This window comes from Pollicipes pollicipes, unplaced genomic scaffold, assembly GCF_011947565.3.
Source record: "Pollicipes pollicipes isolate AB1234 unplaced genomic scaffold, Ppol_2.1 Scaffold_7231;HRSCAF=8579_pilon_pilon_pilon, whole genome shotgun sequence".
NCBI classification, from domain to species: domain Eukaryota; kingdom Metazoa; phylum Arthropoda; class Thecostraca; order Pollicipedomorpha; family Pollicipedidae; genus Pollicipes; species Pollicipes pollicipes.
Window position 1 is genome coordinate 30,588,090 of NW_023597034.1, and position 22,310 is coordinate 30,610,399.

Genomic DNA, 22,310 nt, shown 5'->3' on the forward strand with positions numbered 1-22,310 from the left:
CGCGGGTCAGAAGGCCACTTGCGTCATGGAGGGGACCAATGTTGTTTGATGTATCTCTCAACGGCCTGTGGATTGGACATGGGATCCCGCTCTGTGTCGCCAGAATGGCAGCCGGAAGACAACCTGCGGTGGAGCGGATTTACCATGTAGCCCTTGCCCGGGAACAATTATGTGCCTCCTAGTGCTCTTCTCATAGGGGGCCCATTCCCAAAAAGAAAAAAAGGGTTTGATGGGGGGGGGGCGGGAAAGGGTGTCGAAAAGAGTTGAAAACAAAAGGTCATCGCATGTTGGCCTGAGAACGTTCAAGAATCGACTTGTAAAACAACATCTGAAAAGTTTTCAGCCTTCGCGTCCGCAGTCTCGGAAGCAAGAAGAGTGATAGCCGGGTTGCAGTTGCCGCGAACTCGAACGGTGTTGGCCACTGCAAGTGGCACCGGGCGGCGAGTGCCGTTCGCGCGAGAGCGACCGTCCTCGAATAATACTCAGAAATCTTAAATAATCTTCAGTAATCTTAAACAATCTTAATACTCTGAACGTCTCAGAAAATTAAGTCGCATCATTTAATCATTAGGCTGAGTGAATCTTTTTTCTACAATTTTGAGGTTGTCTTCTGGACAGATGAACAGCTTCAGCAACACGAAAAGCAGAAAACAGAGATTCGAATTTACAGTGCAAGGTTGCGGGCTGATGTTGGTTGTGTTCACGCTGTGAGAAGCAGGCTGGCTAGAAGAACGTAGCTAACCATCTGATAAGATGTGTTTGCTGAGAGAAACAGCGGCTTCGAGGAAAGAGACCCAGCATCGCTGGCGTAGGCTCTCACATTTCGCGTTGTACGTCAGGTTAAGCCCACTGATCGGTGGACGGGCGTGAGATGAAACGCTTGTAGTTGTCATCATAGTGCGTATAAAACTAAATTAAGGCGCTGGAGATGTTAAAAGCTGTGGTTTGCGCCTGTTGATAGTGCAGATCTTTTTCTCCAAATAATTGGAGCCACGTTAGGAAGCGCGAGTTCTACGCCGGCAATGATTATGCGAAGAAAGTGAAGGTCGCCAACGCTTCCTGCTGATTGTACGATGACGTCACTCATCTAAAAGTGATGTTGTTTCAGGTGATTGAAGAACCATGCTATCGGTAAATATGGGGCCACAGCGATGCAATTTTGCAAAATATGCAAGAGTGAGGTGAGGAAGGAGGTCAGGGGAGGGTGTGCAGGAAGAAAATGGCTGAGTCTGCCTCCCAAATGCTCTTAAAACACTTTTATCCCCTTTTGAGTAGAAAACAAGAGACGAAAATGATAACAAAATATAGGAAACCGCATCACTGATCACATGGCACAATCCCACCTCTCCGCCCCCCCCCCCCAAATGAATAGGGAAACACGCGCCTTTAGACTGGTTTGTTAGGTATGTCTTTATCTGATAGTGGTATTGGTCTAGACTCAACCACCATCCAGTGTTTGATTGCTAACAAATGACACTTCGGTGAAAATGAACCCCGAAATCAAAAATGATCGATGAATATCCCGCATCGCGTTTCATTTGTTTTTGTGGTTTATCGCATTAAGAGATTTAGGCGGTTCCAAGTTTCGTCGGTGACAGACAATGCACTTTCCATCCCTAGTTTACTCTTTCCGGTTAGCTGCGGAGCATCAAACTTGACACGCATTTTCGTGGTCTTCACTTGATTATACTGCGTGGCTGGCATTCATGTCGCCTGATGTGTGTGTTTCGAACATTGGGGTACACAGGTCTCAAGTGTAGCCTACAATCATTTCATGTGCGGTTTTCCTTGTAATAGAAACACAAATGAGGTCAAAAATTGATGCATTGAGAATTTTGGCAGATCATTATTATCTTCTCATACATACATGCATGCCTACGCAGTATATGCATATGATGCCATAAAGTGCTCCCCATTTACTTAACTCGGAAATGGTAAAGGGTCAACACTGCCTGATCGTCGTCGGAGCGAAGTCCCAACAACTCGCTGCACAACAAGACGATTATAATCCTAATGTGGGACATCCAGTTATTTATTGCGGGTTGTCCCGGTCCCTGCTGAGATTAAAACGAGGTGGCGAACCGCCGTATTGTGGACACAGGCGGTTCCGACATGCCAGTACGCAACTATCTCGCGCTAAATTTGCCAGTTTATGTTGCACACCTATCTACTTTCCACACATTAACTATGGTACTATCGCCGACGATAATCACTCTCCATTAACACGCACCCAGCGGGCCGGCTGGATATCCTTCGCCCGGCTGTGGGAGGGGACCACCCACTGAGATCTCAGGAACTAAGAGAGCTAGAGACACCAAGTTCACAGGGTGTATTGCCCTGTTTGTGAACGCACTTAGTTCACAGCTTGAGGTTCCTAGGTCAAGATCTTCGGGTCATATAAGGTCGAATAAAGTCAGACTCCAGGTTGGTCTCCAAAAAGGCTCCCAGAACCTAGATACTTGTTCTAAGAAAAGGTCACATGCTTATTAGGGCCAGCGACCTTTTTTGATCTTTCGAAATTCATGTTAACCGAAATCATACTAGACTATTTGCATTTTACGTTTGAAAAAGCAACAAAGATTACGTTATGCAGTATGTTCCTAAAAAACAAAATGTTCACCTGGATCATTTGGGTTAGTAACCAATTCTGACCTTTAAGAAGTACGGGGAAGATGTGTAACTTTGTTCCTGTTTTCAATAAACTCTAAGTGAGCGCCAAAAACCACATAATACAGCACGCCCTGGAGTAATAAGCAGTTTGCTTTTTACATTGGTCTGAGATCGTTCCTGACCTTAGGTCAATCGAATCTGTTCATTTAATGGTTCTAAGCAGGTCTCTCAAAATGTATGGCTTCGTCCAACACTTCGTTGTTGTATCATATGAAACGATTCCCTAGAAGCGAACTTTGCTGAATCCATGGCCTGATTTTGACCTACCGTAGGCCAGCAACGTTACACAGTACATCTAACAAATTTACAAAACGATCGGTCGTTCAACTGTCAACAGTTATGCAAACTTTGGCGTGGCTACGCCGCCCCTTTGGGGAAATCAGTGCGGAAAAGTCTGGGGGGGGGGGGGGGCAAGGTGATCCCCACCCGAGCATGTTTTAGGCTGTAGATGTGTTTACAGATCCTTGGATCCGCATCGCCAGCAGATGGACAGGCTGTGCACGTGTTTATTTTTGTCCAGCGTACGCTGCACATATCCCATACTGTGTTCATTTCCCATCAAATTTCTTCGCAACAAAGTCTGTGACCGGGATACACTCACCACTGAACACTCCCATACATAACGCCACTGAACCTGCTTCTGTGCTTGTGAGCGAGCCCACAAGCAGTACTGTAAAGTCGACGTTCGCCTTGAGTAGGCAATCAAATAGGCCTTCACGGGTAAAATAATGTATTTCGGTGTCCTTCGTTTCGGGTTGCCATATGAGTGAAAGTCAGAGAGCACAAAAAGTATACAATCAAACAAAGCATAAGCAATAATCAGGAAAGTGGCATGTTTGCTCGCAAAGCCGACAGCGTGACACAAAACAAGTGGGGCCGAACGTGGCGAATTATTGATGTTCTCAAGGTGGAAACGGTGAGAGTAGTCATGGAGTAGGCGTATGGTCAACATGGCCTCAGGCCGTGTTTGTCGACTAGGCCCTCAATAGTATCCGTCATACGCTCCGTTGCGTCCGCCGTACCGGCTGTAGGGGAAGAACGCCTGCCGTAGCCGCCGTAGGCCCCGGGGCGCCCATTGTAGCCATTGTAAGATCCGAGGCGACGTCCGTACCCTCCGTAGGCTGCTGACGAACGACCGTATCCGCCATAACCGCCGAGGCCGCTGTTGCCGTAGTAGCCACCATATCCTTTATATCCCAATCCGTAGTTTCCGTAGCCGTTCAAGCTGCGCCCGTAACCGCGTCCGGAGCGGCTGTTGTAGTTCTGGCCGTAGTTGCCGTTGTAGCCGAGGGCCCGGTTGTCGTAGCCGCCGAAGCTGCGACCTCTGCGGAAGCCGTTCCTGAGGCAAGTATTCGTGCGTTAGTTCTGTTCTGATAATGTTCCACTGCTCAGAGCAAGGCCGTCTGGGTGCATGGCTAACGCCATTGGCGGGCAGAAGTGTCAAACAGTTATAAGCATTCTGTCATGACTGGTCCACACCTGGAAACAGCGTCGAGGCCGGCGTTTCGTTCCCACCATGCAGAACGACGACTAGCCACGGTGTGAAATATTTCACAGGCCGATACAGATGCTGTCCAACACATGTTCATGTGCCCTATTTTGGCAATCACTTCAGACATCATGATCCGTGAACACCAAAAACAGACGAGTGGGCTCGCGTTCCATAAATAAATTGCCCTTTTTATGCTAACGCTGTTATTTCGCTACTTTCCACGTTAGCGCTTATCTGACTGGTACTTAAATTCGTCCGGCCGCGTGGAAGAGACATCGGTTTTGAAATGCACGGAGAACAATATGGCATGCCCATCATACTTTATCAGGCTCATCTGACAGACCCGATTCTCATTACGGTTCATTCAAATCGAATGAGCCGTAACATTTGCTTTGAAAGAGTTTATGTTCTCCACCGTGCACCGATTTAACATTTTACCTCGTGTACATGATGCTGAGGCAATATCATCCGCAAAGCAAGAAGCTACAGCTATTTTAATAGCCTCAAAGACATTTCATGGTTCTGCTCCTTTTTATCGGATCTTTCAGGAATTCCAGATTTGGCACTAGGGACTTGGCACATATTTGGCACTTTGGCCGAATCAGGTAGGCGTGTGATAATGTTTGCGGGAAGGAGCAGATAACACTTCGAACCATATCTAATTTTGAGATAAACGCGATGCGAATGCACCAATGCAAGGTGTAAGTTGAGAAGAACTAGCAGCAAAGTACCTGCCGTGTCCTGCCAAAACGGGAGAGTACCCGCTGGCCTGGATCTCTTGGTCAGCCTCCTTGTCTTCGGCGGCGGCCGACAGAGCTACCAGCGCAGCCAGAAACAGACACAGCTTCATGGTTCTCGTCTGGATAGCTCTCTGAACACTGAAGGAGAGACACTGATGCCTCCCCATGAGCCTGCTCCCTCTTTATACTCTAAGCAAATGCTTGACCCGGCTGACCGCACGCAGCTGCACTCTGCAACACGGTGTAGACCTGGCGATTTGGAAAATTGGCTGGGAGAGTGAAGCGATAGCCTTGGCAGCACCCGCCTTCTCCGCGCTGAACAGTGCGTGGTGGAGGCTACTTGATATCGAATTCTCAGCCCTATTTTGATGTGAAAAACTGCTGTGATGTACTCCACAGTGATGTTTTAACACGAACCCGACGCCATTTAAAGTGGCCATGAGGTGACAGTAGCTTCCTCCTTCCTCCGATGACCTTTTAAACAGAAACAAATTAATTTGGCCTTTCAGAGGTCCGCGTGATGCGTTTTACTCCAGCGCTGAAAAGCCAATAGCTTGATTTACGATACGCATAAGATTTCTTAGCAAAGAAACTTATTATATGCTACTCGTCCGAATGCAATTTGATTGACGTATCGTTAATCGATTTATTTTGAATCAGACACAGGTCAGCTGATGAACCATAATTTATGCCACGTGCTAGCTTGCAAGAAATGTCCTACATAAGGCAGCATCACCCTACAAGTAGAAGAACCTAATGGCCCGTAAGATCCACTCCAGTTCCATCCTTCACCTCTGGAAGAAATTCCCGCAAACGGCGTGTGATAAATCGAGGTGCATGTTGTGTATGATAAAACACCTCACCGCCTTTTTATAAACTCTATTGGAAATATTGGACCTGGGTTCCCCGGTTGGAGGCTCGCCATTGATCTATTTAAAACCTGGGAGTAGCCGGCTTACGACGCCGGGCTCGCCGACTGGAAACACGGGACCAGTCTGTTAGCAAATTGTGCGTGATGGGACGAAGAGCGTCCACGTGAAGGTGCTAGAAAGTACTCAGCATGTGCTGGGGCTTTGCTTTACATTGCTTTAGCTTCACGGAGCTTTTAATGCTGTCGCTGGAAGCTGGGCTAAACAGGCTGGGCTTGTTGGTTCCGGACGTTGTAATTTCAACTAATGCTTTTGAAGAGAGCCAGCACACCTTCGGCCAATTTTGGTCGATTTTGCTGTTCTGACCGGCCAGTTGAAAGCAGCTCATTCTTTCCGCCACGGGTGCCACAGACAGGACAAGACTGGCCAACTTGTGTGGACATGCAGTTGAACATGTAGCTCTTTGCGCAGTCTGGTAGTCATGTGCTAAAACTTTTAACTGTAAAACAATTGTCGTAGTGCGTTAGAAATAAATTATGGTATCGAAGTTTTGAATTTTTGCCATGTTTGACATGATTTGTCGGCAATACCATGTAGTAGGTGCAAATATTTGAAAATGCGATGCATGCTCAGCGATATATGATCACCAGTGTACCATCTTGCACAAAATGAAACTTCAGACAAAACAAGAGGCAGCATGTTCTTCAAGATTACACTACGCCATCCCATAAGTCAGTTCTGAACACAGCTCCCTTAAAGGCTTGAAAGCGAGCTCCGAAGATTTTAGGAGCGATGTGTTAAAACACACACACACACACACACACACACACACACACACACACACACACACACACACACACACACACACACACACACACACACACACACACACACACACACACACACACACACACACACACACACACACACACAAACACACACACACACACACACACATATATATATATATATATATATATATATATATATATATATATATATATATACATATATATGTATATATACATGTATATACACACATACATGTGTGTGTATATATATATATATGTATATATATACATGTATATACACACATACATGTATATATATATATATATATATATATATATATATATATACATCAAATATAATAAAACATAAAAACAAACCATACAGAATTGATAGCACCAAAGGGTTTGCTAAGGCACGTCCGCGTTTCTCGCACTCGCCTGCTACTCATTCTGTGCCAAATTTGCGAAACGAATTATCTCAAACGTATCAAGATGTTTGGACATTGTAGGTTAGATTACAGCCCTAGGTTAAGTCATAGGTGAGCTTCATAGGATACACCTAACACTTGATATCACGCACACATATGCAGCTGGTTTCTTGACAGTGTTCCATTTTGCCATTCTCATTATTATCAATATTTGCCAACATTCGACACACACCGCAGCAGCACACAGCATGGGAAACGCACGAGACATGGTACGAAATTCGTAAATTTTCTTGCCCGAGATGTGCAAAGACAAATCGGGATCCAACAGTTAATGACTGTTCTCAAGGCCCTATGACAACAGGTTGGGGGGCAGGATATATACCAAATTATACTAGGTTTGAGACAATGCTGGCCTCGGACCACCTATATGCCAAATTTAGTCAATGTAAATGCAAGTGATGACATTTTAACACAATTTTGATGAGTTCTAATCACTGCCAAAGCATTATCACGTGATATCACGTAATTGTAAGATGGCACCAAGCAATGTTCTAAAACTGACAAATAAAACTGGAATTGATAAAACTGACAATAAAACTGACTAAAAACTGACAATTTTACAGCTCTTACGCAGTAGAGACGTTAAACAACACCTCGATGTGGTTTTGGTGAGGTTGCTTCACTAATGTTATATGGCCAAGAAATGAAGTGCGTCGTAAACAACTACGGAAGAAACAAACTCATTTAACGACCATCCCAACACCTTCTCACTTTTTTCTGGAAAAAGCCTGTGAAGAAATGTTTGCTGCACGAATAAGAAAGGAACAAAACCGGGATGTTCATTTATGTGTCGGAGCATGGGCGCCTCCCATGACCTGACCACGGAATATTTCCTTTAGCATTTTAGTTGAAATGATCCTTGGCAGTCTATCTTTTGCTGGTGACAGGTCGCAGGGGTATTGTTCGGAACTAGTTATGTTGCTATGATGTTTGGATCCCTGCTCTAAGGTCTGGGCAATGCCTATATGCAACACAAAGAAAAGGTGACAATTTCAGGTTCCAATTAAACTGCTCATTACCATACCTTTACTTTGAAATTTAGCATTAGTAAGAATCTAAAAAAGTTCTCTACAATCATGTCAGTGAGCTCACCCACCTTACATGTTTACAAATTTGGAAGGTACTGAGCTTGAAAAGATGGAAAGATACCGTCTAGTTCCCTGTTGCAAGACGGGAGATGAGAAAAGTGTGCGGCCACCCAACGTCATTGTTCACTCTTTACCAGGTGACAGAAAAGGAGCCGAAGGCTGGATCAAGGCTGCTAAGAGGGATCAAATCATTACCAACAAAAGCACTGGAGTTTTGCTCCCTTCACTTTTCTCCGGGAGATTATGTACGTGATCTGAAGTATGAGCTGCTCAACCCGGGGAAGGACCCCATGGCAAACCCTTCAGGACGTCTCAAAGTGGAGGCAAGACCTTTCCAGAACCTTGCGAGAGAGATACAGAAGGAGTAACATTAACATTTTTGTTTGTAGGTTTTATTGCAATACCTGCACCAGTAATCTGTTTTTTTAAGTGTATAGACTCGGCCGCAGGCCGCACGCGGTGCTGGCGGTCTCTGGCGGCCGCCGGCAGGAGAGAGCGCATTTTGCAGTGCTCTCTGCAACACTGCCAAACCTATTGCATGGGATGGGCGAATGGTTCTGGGGTGTGGCCGGTGATTTTTGCCCCTTCCATCAACTGTCAGCCTTTTGAACGATGGTAGCACTGCCGTTGTATTATACAGCATTACATTGTATCGAAGGGTGAAACACCATCTCGCTCTTTCCATTCATCAGCGAAGTGCGCCAGTCCCGCGTGTATTCGCGTCATGGGTGCCGAGATGTGACACGAAACGCGCAAACCCGTGGAAGAGAGCAAAATCCACCATTGAGCCCATGCCACGTGATACGTGTGACCTGCACCATTTCGCATGGTAAACCGTCACTCCTGTGTCGCTGCAACCCCCACCGGTGTCTGGACTTTGGTGCAAATCTCCACTGTTAACCTTGGAGCGATATATGGCGTCAACCGAGGCACCAGGCGGCGCCGTTCCGTCGCGCCGCAAAAAGCTGCCGTGCAACCCACTAATCTTGGCTCATTTGCGAGCGACATGTGTGAAAATGCGATCAACAAAAGTGTGGAATAGAGAATGAGTTGACCAATACGCTGATGCGGTTTTCAACGCCCTATTATTAATACTTTTGACAGAAGCGTCTGTTATATTAGGCGCCGGCATCTGGCAATTTGTCGTGCAATTTGCAGCGCAACGGTGCGTTGCACAAATTCGCCATGCGACTGAAAGTGTGGCCGCATCGATTGTGAATGTCGGGAAACAAAAACTCGGCGTCAGCCGAGACACCGGGCAGCGCCGTTCCGTCGCGGCGCAAAAAGCCTGCCGTGCAACCCAGTAGACCTGGCTTATTTGCGAGCGACATGTGTGAAAATGCGATCAACAAAAGTGTGGCATAGAGAATGAGTCGACCAATACATGAGTTTACATAAGATGAGGCGCACAATTCGCGGCTGTTTTAATTGCTACATTGTATCTATGTGATTTACCATATCCCAGCCAGTAAAAAGTGTTTTGCCGTATCGCAACCAGTCAAAACCACGTCATGTGCATACCCGTCAACTTATGCATGTGTCCTAGCAACGCATCTTTCCGAAAGTTGACACGAATAAACTCATTTCAGCAACATCCGGATGTTCGCGGATACGCCTCACCTTCACAAGCTGCTCCGCAACCACCTGCTTGACGACGGCCTACGCCTTCCCAACGGCGGCCGAAATAATAAACAGCTGTTCACAGATGTGTTGGCCATCGACAGTGACCAGGAGTTTCGGATCCTTCCCAAGATTGGCGTGGAAAGTCATCTGGAGGTACGGACAATTTTCCCCGGTTGTAATGTGGTAGTTATATGCGATGATAAGGTAATGCGATTATAATGATATCGATGCGTTTGGACCTTATTAGTTAATGTTGTAACCACGAATTGTTTTGTGACAATGAATCAGCTAAATTTGTTATATTTAATTCCAGGTGACTGGACAGCAGCGCCAGAGAGTTCGCCCAGCCATCCAACTCCTCAACGAGTCCGTAGCGACAGCTGTCGACACCTTCACGAACCGGCATGAAGCGGCACAATACCTGCGCGTGTTTGACCACGGCTTCGGCGCCCTTAACGGGCAGTGTCCCACAGAGTTTAAACAGCTCCACCGTACCATGAACCCTAACATTGCGGCCCACTACAAGGCGCTGGCTGACATAGAGGCGGCTATGTTGCTGACGTTTGGCAAGAAAATTTCGCTACCGCCGTTCCAAAAAGGATTCATCGTCACTGTCAAGTTCATCCAGGGTCTTGTGGGTGACCCTGTGTCTGTCCTCGGCCCGGATACCTACGTAATGACGGGCCGAGTAAACCAAGACATCCTTGAATCGTACTTCGGGTTGGTGCGTGGGAAGGGAGGTTCGAGCCTGCATCCAAGTCCCAGCGATGCTAAGTGTCGGGTGCGCAGCCTGACGCTGATGTACGCACTGGGGCTGGGGTTGAACCCACTGACGCAGCGCCTGCCAGCGGCCGCACCTCTTTCACGAGCAGAAGACGGTAGTCCCGTGGGCCACGCCATCCTCGCTGATTTCCTGGAGGAGCATCTTGTCAAGAATCAGCAGACCACTGGCGGCATGAGAGAGGTTGAGTCGCTTCTGAAAGAAGCCAACCAAAGCCGACCGACTCCATCGCATTCCGCTGCATCACCAACAGACTCCAAGACTGGCGTCTCGGCCGAGCAGTATGGGATGGCCCATGCGGCCGGCTACCTGTCAGCCAAGTGCCGAAAAGTCGACCCCAGTCTCGGGACTCCCTTGGCGCTTGCCGCGGAAACGGCGCCGGTCCAGACCATGTGGACCCGGCTGCTCAGCCAGGGCGGGATGAGTGTACCGACCACCAAGTGGATGGAGAAGTTCAAAACCATGGAGCAAAACCAAAACCCTCTGCACACGTCACCATCTCGAACCGGACCTACTTTCCCACTGCTCGAGAGTCATCGAGTCGATGGTAGCGACCCTGTGCGCGGAGCCAGGTCCCCTGGATGTCCGGGTGGTTCGCCGTTTGTTCGGCTACGCACGTTCACCCAGCTCAGCTTTCTGAACCAAATGCGCCAAAAAGAAGCTCTGCAGCACCGCGAGAGGCTGACGAGGCGTCAGTTTGCAAGGTGAGCGGTGGCTCAGCTGCACCGGAGGAGGCGGCCCGTGATCTACTACACTGAAGGAGGCGGCTCGTCATCTGCTGCACCGGAGGAGGAGGCCCGTCATCTGACCGGACTGCGATGGAGCGGAAGTTTCTTCTCTGGACCTGACTGCGCTGGGGCAACAGGTGGCGATAATATGTTACCGAGCTGAGATGGTCTCCTGTGACCTGGCTGTTCTCAATGCAGCGGTTCTATGGCATAGCGGCATTAGCAGCCCACTAGAGAAGGTAGGCGACAGTGTTCGTTACTCTCAGCGCCTTCCTGGCAGGTTCGCGAGGTATGCTGTGCGTTACCTCGCGCGTGACGAACATTATGCGGACCTGTGCACGGTGGATAAATGAAATCCGAGCGGTGTAAAGAAGGTGGACTCCTCCGCTGAGTTGCTGTACACCCATGTGTTGTTTTGTGGCGTTGAGAGGTGACGTTTTAGAGACCATGAGTGCAAACATGACTGGTGGGAGCGCAAACATGACTGTTGTAGACCTTCCCATAGCTTGGGGACGTAATTTCCAATATCCCAGAAAATGAACTAATTGGAAACCATCGCTTTTGACCCTAAATGCGTGATTACAAGCACTCCAGACATTGTTATTACAGACACCAGGTAAAATTGCATTACATCTGTCCTTCCCACGCCTCAGGTCATCTGGCTATGAAAATGCTAGGTCCTTCTCTCAGCATTGAAAACAACTGCTATCGCCTTCGTATTGGTTGAACACTAAAATATCTCATTTGCATTCAGCTGACTTCATCTATACCTGTCGCCGGTTCGAAACAGCCCGCATCTGGACCGCACGTCCGAAACGATGTGTGACAGTAGGGATGATAATCATCCCACGTTGTGGTAAAAGTCGCCTTTATTGGATGCAAGGCATGGTACAGTGATCCGGGCTTGTGTTGGAATATGTGACCAGCCACAGCTGTTTTGTACCCGGGCCTGGCTAGGAGACATACCAATAAACGTCTTGAGACCCTTTTCGTTGGAAAAAACGCCTTAGTAACTCTCGAGAACGATTGTCAAAAATCAGTGTTGTCTTGCACTTAAACGCGTAAATGCCCTCGGGCACTCGCATGGTGACGTCACCGTGGGATCGCCAGACCTACTTCCGACTAGGTTCCGTCCCCCCCCCCCCCCCCTCTGACTGTACTGACCAGATAAGACGGTACTAATAGCCTTATTCCTCAGCTAAAAGCCAGGAGAATGGATATATGGATGGGTAGATATTTTGGCAACACGCCTCTACGGAAACAATAGAAGTGAATTCACAACGTGAAGTTAATTCACTTCTGCTCGTGTTTCGATAAAGGCATGTTGCCAAAATATCCTCGCATCTTTATCTCCATGGTCCTGCTTTTTCTCCGAGGAATAAAGCTATTACAATTGTCTTATCTATGTCAATAATGTTCCTCGCATATACACCCAACAGCTTTCTGTACAGCTCAGGGTAATAGAACACTATACTGGGCAATAAGTTAATCACTGGTGAGTGCGACTTGTGAGTGCTGAAAGCCAGATAGAAATATATCATGCAGATGTTCAATGCGATCGGTATTTGATCAAGGTAAATTACTGTAACGTTCTTATAACTATAGAATGTTTGCACAATGAGCTGCAACAACAGCCCCTGGCTGATAAGTTGCATCCTTTGCAGTTTGACTAGTATGGAGCGTCCGTACCAATAGGCCCAGTGCCTGGTTTGTCCTCACCACGATGACGTCTATGTGCTACTGGAAACATAATTCCTATCCAAAGACACATGCAAGTTTTCCATTGTGTCACACTGCTCCATGATCTCCCACATGTGACATTTGACACAGTTACTAATCATGAGCAAGCGTTTAGGGCGATGCAGAAATATATTTGCATGAGTTTAACTGCAGTTTCCATGTGGGTGGCAAGTCCACAAACCGGGCAAGATCTGCATGCAGTGTATCCGTTTCAGCCGCAGTGGAAAAGAAAAGGTGAAAAAGATTTATATCGTCTGCCAACGCTTAAAGGTATGTGCATTGGCACGCCATTTATCAACAATATCAACGGAAGGAGCTAGTTATACGATACTGCCTGCCTGTCTGTGTGATGGAGACTGTTGTGATACACGCGCTATAACAGACATGGAGCACTGTGCGTAACGCTCCGTTATTGGATCATATTGAAAGATTCCATAGAAATTACCTTCGAAGAAACAATGGCCTAAATTTGACCAGCCATAGCTCAGCGACGCTACGAGGTACGTCTACATGTTTGACGCCAAAACGATCCGCTACTCAGTTGTCTACAGCTATACAAAAATTTGGCGCGGCTTCGGCGCGCCATTCGGAAACAACCTTCGGGGTGTCGATTTCCCCCCCCCCCCCCCCCCCCCACCGCCACCCAAGTGCATGTTAACTGCCACACTAGCTCCGACCTCACTAGCACACTAGCTCTGAATGGTCTACCCTCCAGTCCATACATCACTACCACTCGAGTGAGGACTTCCTACAACTCAAATCAGGACTTCGCCACCAAGTTAGTCTCCACTTTACTGAGTATCAAGCTCCCACATCGGATGGAGTGACGTTGTTGTTTGCTCTTCCCGGTTCGCTCAGTTGGTAGACAACTATACTGGACGTGTCTTTTCGTGGTCTTGCCTTATTACAATGGGTTGCCGGCATTCATTTCGCATCATGTGTACGCTTCGACTATGACGCACACTGTTCTAATATTTCAGCGGCAGCCTACGTTGCAACGAAAGCACAAATAATTTCGAAAAATTAATGCATTCAAAATTTTCATAGATAATTATGACCTGATACACCTATGCAAGCGCACGCACCATACACCTGACATGCAATAAAATGTTTATCATTTACATAACTGCGTCCCTTGTAAAAACATACGTAAAGACACTTTTCAAAAAGTTTCTCAGAAAACTTCTCACCTCAGAAAAATTCGAAGTCCATCCTTTTCAGGGGTCGCCATAGAGTTCACATTCACCGTTCTCGGAAAGAAGAGTGCCACGGAACTCGTTGCTTCTTTGTCACACTTCACTGAACCTCCTTCCATGCTTGTGAGCCCATAAACAGTGATGTGAAGTCGATGTCAGCCTTAAGTAGGCAAGCAAATAGGGCATCACGTGTAAAATAATGTATTTCGGTGTCCTTCAATTTGGGGTACCGTATAAATGAAGGTTGGAATACAAAAAGACTGCACTCAAAAAGACATAAGCAATAATCAGAAAAAGTGGCAGGCTTCCTCGCAAAGCAAACAGGTGTGACATAAAACAGTCGGGACCGACAGTGACGCATTCTTGATTTTCACAGGATGGAAACAGCAAGAATAGTCAGGGAAACAACATTGGCGTATAATCAGCGACTTAACTTCAGGCCATGTCCATCCATTAGGCATTCAATAGTGTCCGTAATGCGCTCCGTTGCGTCCGCCATACCGGCTGTACGGAGAAGAGCGCCTGCCGTAGCCGCCGTAAACTCCGAGGCGCCGATTGTAGCCGTGGTAGGCTCCTGAGCGACGTCCGTACCCTCCGTAGGCTCCTGACGAACGACCGTATCCACCATAGCCGCCCAGGCCCCTGTTGCCGTAGTAGCCCTGGCCGTAGTTACCCTTGTACAGGGCCAGGTTGTCGTAGCCGCCGAAGCTGCGAGCCCGTCTGCTGACGCCGCTTCTAAGGAAAAAAGTGTCCGTGCGTTAGTTCTTCTAGTTCTTTCACTACCGGGTTCACGACTGAAAATATCATCGATTGGTGTTTCGTTCCCACCATGCAGCATTGCGACTGGTCAGGAGTGTGAAGTATGTCATTGGCTCACACATGTTATCCAATGCATAATCCAGCGTTCAATTTTCGGGACCAGTTCATGCGCCGAGCTCAGTGCAAATATACGCCAAAAAATGTCCTTACACTCGACAAAATTGTATGAAATCGAGCCACATTCAAATTTGTGAGCAGCCTGACGAGGCGTAAGATGAGAAGTACATGCATCGAAGTACCTGCCATATCCTCCCAAGGCGGAAGAGTACCCGCTGGCCTGGGGCTCTTGGTCTGTATTTTTGTCTTCGGTGGCGGCCGACAGAGCTACCAGCGCAGCCAGAAACAGACACAGCTTCATGGTTCTCGTCTGGTAGCTCTGTGAACACTGAAGGAGAGACACTGATGCCTCCACATGGGCTGGTTCTCTCTTTATACTCGTGAAACGGTGGCGGTAAGCCAGGGAGATGCGTGACAGGGTTAACCGCACTGATCTGCGCTCTGCAATGCCGTGTAGACATTGCGGTTTGGAAAGCAAGCTGGGAGAGCATAGCGACAGCCTCGGCGGAGACGGGCTTCTCTGCGCTGAACAGTGCAAGGTTCAGGCCACTCAATACAGAAGAATGAGCTTAGCATCCATAAAAGAAGTGCAGCGCGATGTAAGACAATATACCTAAGATCAACATCCAAGTTGTACATATCACGCTGAACATATCCGATCTTTGATTATAATTTCCCAGCACATTTTTTAGCGAAAAAGTCACCGTCGTACGTTCGTTTTTACCCGATCCTTATAGTGATATGCGTCTGTGCATTATCCGTAGTATTTTGTTGTTTTTTGTGAAGCAATGTGGAGCGGGCTCGAAAATTCTCTTAGACCAGCCTGGTTGCTTACAAGCATACATGAGAAAAACATCTCAGAAAGCGTGGGAGCTAAAACCAATTTCGAAATCCATTTTTCATGCGTCGCTATGTGTTGTACGTCCACCAATCTCGAAACATGTAGTGCCATGGAACCCACAGTTTTCTCGCTCGACACTCCTGATCCTGTTTCTGTGCTTGTAAGCCAATACGCAGTGTTATCAAAGAGGCCACTCACGAGTGAAAATTCAAGTAAAATGGGCTGGAGCTGATGAGTTAATGAGAATTGCATCGTATAAAAAAGACACGTTTCAAGTTGACATGAAAGTCATCTCATGAACAGGAGAGCGAATGTATTCGCTTTCTCACATCTTCTACCATTACACTGGGGCATAATACAATCGACTACAGTCATTTGCAAGTCAGCCTATTATAGCAGCCGCGGAGAAAATCTTGTTGGAGTAGACATATGTGGCCACTTTTGGAAATTTGGTTCAAACGACCAAGAATATTGGACATAGGTAAAGTAAGTAAATAGGTGCCCCAAACGGTAAAATCCCTATTTCTTTAAGGGTGAGCTTCTCTCTGCTCCCGAAACAAAAAGTTAGCGTCTTTCACATCGTCTGCTAACAGGCAGTGTCATCTAACCCATCCATAGAAAATAAGAACTTATCTAAGCCACTAGCATTCAAAATTACGACCTCAAATCAGTGATAGGAACCCTCCGCTGAAGATTTGAGAGACCAGATCTCAAGCGCCGAATTTCGCTCGCAAACGTTTCTGTATTAGCCGCGCCAGGTCTGTCCCAATGCCAAGCATGACAGGATAATTTAACTTGGTGAGGTATCAAAACTAAAAAGACTGAAATTTAGCGCTATTGAGCGCAGCTGAACCAAAACCAAAACGAACCAAAAATGGCAAAATAGAGATTTAGCAGTTTTGAATTGTCCGTTAAAAATGATTTTTAGCTTTAAACTGTCTCTTTTACTTGCTATCAATTGGTCAATGTTTGGTGTGTATCAAACGCGTTTTGTCGGTTAGCGAACTAGTCAAATCTCTATGAAATCCGGTTTGAGTTTGCAGTCGTTCAGTTCTGCAGCGAGGCTGGTCAATAGTCCAGACCACAGGAACATCACTTAGGTGTATACAAAAGGCAGGAAAATTGTACTTGTTTCACCTTCGTATGACATCAGGAAAACAAAGAAAAGCAAAAGTCGGTAAATGAAAACAAAAGTTTAGTATTTTCTGTCAATATTTCGTATCAGTCAATTGTCAGGGTCGCAAAGGAACTGGGAACCGCTGCGAGCAGGTTATTCCGCCTCGAGCTGGCGCCGTAGCTGCGTGTTGCGTCCCACACTTTTGCACGACAGTGAAAGGACACCATCAGGAAAAATACCGCCATATTTCTATGAATCGCTGCTTTTGACGCGCGTTTCTAAAGGCCATCATTCATTTAGCACCAAAGAATTGCTTGCGTTGTGGTCGGAAGCCATCCGAAGAAAATAACTTTCGTGCAACTGCTGCAGATGCACATATTAAGTGTCCGGTAAATTAATAAAGTTCACGGCACTTGGGGCATCCCTCCCACCAAATACATGGGCATGACACGGACAGGGTTCACACACCGCATTTGGGCCCAAAACACATAGCACCAAAATCACTGAACCAACCTAAACCTGAAGATGTAATGAACCAAACTGCCATCACTCCTGCAACACACAAATGGACACAATCACAATATGGAAACTAAAAACAGATTGCAACAGACGCTTGGTACTCGTTTTTACCCTGTGACGCTTGCAGCGTGAATTTGTGCAGAGCACATGTCGAAACGCTGAAGTTTCGCTGCATCAGGAAGTTCTAGTTGTGAGGAACGTAGCCTACGCTGTTGCATGCTAGAGATCCCATTTTTTAGCTGTTTTTACACGCACATTTCGGGTTTGCGGGCCGAAAAGCGGCACCGTTACTAGCATAAATGACGTCTAAAAAGCCGTTTATTATTGGCACAGCGGGCGGCAAGGGCCAGTCACCGATAACTTTTTGAGTGCGCCAGTGTTCTTCTTGCGTTATCCCCAAGCGATCTTCCGAAACTACCTGGGGGTGGGGACGTTAAACCGGTTACGTGGGAACCCGGCACAAAATATTTCCTTTTATCGGCTCAGGTCGTCCGGTACAACATATTTACCTTATTTGGACTTGTTATATTTCATATGGATTTACTATATGATTTACCGCGCAGCATATTTGCTATAATTGGCTTAGGCCGTCCGGCGCTAGGCCGGCAAACCCAAACTAAGGATGACATGGATTTAAAAAGTTGGATATTTCCACACCACTCAAGCAAACACAGCAGCATACACAGTAAATGGAGTAGACGGCAGATCAGTGTTCGTCGCAGCAACATTGGATCCAATGGCACAGTCGCAACAGGTGTCTTATTTGGACTGAGTGATTCATTCGCCACCAGAAAATACGAATGAAGGTATATTCGAATTAAGATTGAAGATAGAACTTCCAAGTTTAAAATCAAATTCAAAGAGCCCTTGTTTACAGGTTTTGGTGCAAATCTTACGCGTCGAGTTGCACTTACATTAAAACTTAGAGCACAGAACTCTGGCATTTAACACAAGTCCAACCCGTCTTTCTGATGCGTTTTATAAGATCTTAGAAAAGTCCCAACTAATAAAACGAGTCCCGTCCCTTATCCGCGATTGAGCTCCGAGACGCAAGATCTGTCATCGTTTCACCAACTGCAACACGAGGCTTTCTGCCAGGAGTTGGCCGTCTGCCAAGAGATGCCGGAGGAAGCTCGCCAACCCCTGATCCTGCCGAGAGGCAGCCGTGGGACGTGGCTGCTGATCGCGGCCGCTCACCAGAAGCTGGTGCGCGCAAGGGCGGATCACGCTCTCAACAGCCCGCGATAGAAATACTGGATCCTGTGAGCGAGAGAAGCGGTTAGGAAGAATGTGCACGCCTTCATCGCCCGTCGATAACGACACGACAGACTCTGTCAGCCGCTCATGGCTGATTTGCCGGCAGCCACATTTGATATTCACTGCGGCTTCAGATTCGTCGAAATATAATTTTTTGTCCCCTGGTCACTAAGACTGGTCGACATAACGGCTAGCAGAAGAAATTCCGCCTACTGAGGGCGTTAGCCAACCAGTTCTGGAAACGCCGGTTCAGTTCGTGCCCGGTCTGGCCGACTGCCAGAAGTGGACAAACGAGGCAAGGAGTCTGGTATGCGGGTTAATTGGTCCTGCTGGTGGAAGACGACGCGCCGCACGGGCCATGGCTGCCCGGCCGCGTGTCGGAGGTGTTGCCTGGTCCGGACGGTCGCGTGCGATCGACCCGCTTCTCAGTCCGCGGCGGCGAAGTGCACTCCCTGGCGAGACGGATATGTATGTTGGAAGAAGACAGAAAGTGAAGATGGTCGTTGTGGTCTCTTTCTCTGCCCGCTGGAGGCAGCAGGATGTCGCTTCGTAAGCGACAATCCCAACTGTAGCTTGCCTTCTTCCTTAAAATGCAGGAACGCGAGGCAGAGGATGAAAAGCACATCATCATACTTAAGGTGTTGGTGTAGCACGGGTCGGCCGATTGCATGAAGCGCACTTACTGCATGATGCAGCAACGGACGCACCGACGCCGCACCGACACCTGTGTGGTCCTGTGCTCCGTGATGTGTTTCTGTACTCAAGCTGTACAGAGAAGAACACCTACCTTCCGTCTGTGTCCTCCGTCGTCTGTCTTTTTAAGTTGGGCGTGAGTTACGGATCGCATGAACTTGTTTTTTCATGAAATATTAGGCAGCCATGTGTGTGGTTTGTAGCTGCAATAGATTAGTTCTCGTTGATCTTATTGTTAGCAAATTAACATGAGGAGATGCGTTGTCAGCTACCCTTCCGGTCCCTCTAATTCAACTACCACGCTTGTAAATAAAATAGAATAAGCCGTGCCGTACAGGCGATGTCCGTCATTATTATCCAAGAAAACGAAGCATTCCTGGCAAACGATGTATTCTTGTTTCCGGCGTTTCAGTGTGTCAAAAGAATGACACGCCCAGAACACACAAAATCATGATAAAGAAAGCATAGAGAATATTGAGGGAACTCGACGGGGTCCGTCTAACAGCAGACACTGCGACATTAAACAGGAGGTTTCAGACGTGGCGCATACTTGATATTCGCAGGATCGAGACAGCCATAATGGTCCCGGGAACACCACTTGTGCGTAGTCAACAAACCGGCTTCAGGCCGTTGCCGTGGGCATATTCTTCAATAATACCCGTTATACGCTCCGTTGCGTCCGCCGTACCGGCTGTAGGGGGAAGAACGCCTGCCGTAGCCGCCGTAGGCCCCGGAGCGCCCATTGTAGCCATTGTAAGCTCCGAGGCGACGTCCGTACCCTCCGTAGGCTGCTGACGAACGACCGTATCCGCCATAACCGCCGAGGCCGCTGTTGCCGTAGTAGCCACCATATCCTTTATATCCCAATCCGTAGTTTCCGTAGCCGTTCAAGCTGCGCCCGTAACCGCGTCCGGAGCGGCTGTTGTAGTTCTGGCCGTAGTTGCCGTTGTAGCCGAGGGCCCGGTTGTCGTAGCCGCCGAAGCTCCGACCTCTGCGGAAGCCGTTCCTGAGGCAAGTATTCGTGCGTTAGTTCTGTTCTGATAATGTTCCACTGCTCAGAGCAAGGCCGTCTGGGTGCATGGCTAACGCCATTGGCGGGCAGAAGTGTCAAACAGTTATAAGCATTCTGTCATGACTGGTCCACACCTGGAAACAGCGTCGAGGCCGGCGTTTCGTTCCCACCATGCAGAACGACGACTAGCCACGGTGTGAAATATTTCACAGGCCGATACAGATGCTGTCCAACACATGTTCATGTGCCCTATTTTGGCAATCACTTCAGACATCATGATCCGTGAACACCAAAAACAGACGAGTGGGCTCGCGTTCCATAAATAAATTGCCCTTTTTATGCTAACGCTGTTATTTCGCTACTTTCCACGTTAGCGCTTATCTGACTGGTACATAAATTCGTCCTGCCGCGTGGAAGAGACATCGGTTTTGAAATGCACGGAGAATAATATGGCATGCTCATCATACTTTATCAGGCTCATCTGATAGACCTGATTCTCATTACGGCTCATTCAAATCGAATGAGCCGTAGCATTTGCTTTGAAAGCGTTTATGTTCTCCACCTTGCACCGATTTAAGATTTTACGTTGTGTACATGATGTTGAGGCAATATCATCCGCAAAGTAAGAAGTTGCAGCTATTTTGATAGCCACAAAGACATTCATGGTTCTGCTCCTTTTTGTCCGATCCTTCGGAATTCCAGATTTGGCACTAGAGGCTTGGGACATATTTGGCACTTTGGCTGAATCAGGTAGCCGTGTGATGATGTTCGCGGGAAGGAGCAGATAAGACTTCGAACCACATCTTATTTTGAGATATACGCGAAGCGAATGCACCAAGGCAAGGTGTAAGTTGAGAAGAACTAGCAGCAAAGTACCTGCCGTGTCCTGCCAAAACGGAAGAGTACCCGCTGGCCTGGATCTCTTGGTCAGCCTCCTTGTCTTCGGCGGCGGCCGACAGAGCTACCAGCGCAGCCAGAAACAGACACAGCTTCATGGTTCTCGTCTGGGTAGCTCTCTGAACACTGAAAGAGAGACACTGATGCCTCCACATGAGCCTGCTCCCTCTTTATACTCGTGAAGACCAAGCAAATGTTTGACCCGGCTGACCGCACGCAGATGCACTCTGCAACGCGGTGTAGACCTGGCGGTTTGGAAAATTGGCTGGGAGAGAGCAGTGATAGCCTTGGCAGAGGTGGCCTTCTCCATGCTGAACAGTGCGTGGTGGAGGCTACTTGATATCGAATTCTCAGCCCTATTTTGATGTGAAGAACTCCAGTGAGATGCTCCACAGCGATGTCTCAACACGAACCCGACGCTATTTAATGGACCATGAGGTGACAGTAGCTTCCTCCTTCCTCCGATGACGTTTTAAACGGAAACAAATTAGTTTGGCCTTTGAGAGGACCGCGTGACGCTTATTACTCCAGCGCTGAAAGGCCAAGGGTTTGATTTACGATACGCATAGGATTTCTTAGCAAAGAAACCCATTATATGCTACTCATCCGAATGCAATTTGGTTGACGTACCGTTAACCGATTTATTTTGAATCAGACACAGGTCAGCTGATGAACCATAATTTATGCTACGTGCTAGCTTGCAAGAAATGTCCTACATAAGCAACATCACCCTAAAAGTAGAGGAACCTAATCGCCCGTGAGATCCACTCCAGTTCCATCCTTCACCTCTCGAAGAAGTTCCCGCAAACGGCGTGTGCTAACTCGAGGTGCATGTTGCGTATGGTAAAACATCCCACCGCCTCTTTATAAACCCGATTTGAAATATTGGGCC

General features: G+C 47.6%; 1 protein-coding gene across 1 annotated transcript; it reads right to left on the bottom strand.

The window, feature by feature from the left end:
* Positions 1 to 3,652: 3,652 nt before the first annotated feature.
* On the bottom strand, positions 3,653 to 21,547 carry LOC119109982 (heterogeneous nuclear ribonucleoprotein A1-like). Its single transcript, XM_037233728.1, has 3 exons — positions 21,398 to 21,547; positions 3,782 to 4,009; positions 3,653 to 3,695 (listed from the first exon to the last, which is right to left on the bottom strand). The coding sequence occupies exons 1-3, from the start codon at positions 21,514 to 21,516 to the stop codon at positions 3,653 to 3,655; spliced, it is 390 nt and encodes a 129-aa protein (XP_037089623.1). The 5' UTR covers positions 21,517 to 21,547.
* Between the last annotated feature and the right edge of the window lie 763 nt (positions 21,548 to 22,310).

Coding starts and splice junctions, on each gene's coding strand:
- LOC119109982 (XM_037233728.1), bottom strand. CDS start 21,516: ATGAAGCTGTGTCTGTTTCTGGCTGCGCTGGTAGCTCTGTCGGCCGCC. Junction 4,010..21,397: donor GTTTTGGCAGGACACGGCAG/GTACTTTGCTGC, acceptor TACTTGCCTCAG/GAACGGCTTCCGCAGAGGTC. Junction 3,696..3,781: donor TCGTCAGCAGCCTACGGAGG/GTACGGACGTCG, acceptor CTTCCCCTACAG/CCGGTACGGCGGACGCAACG.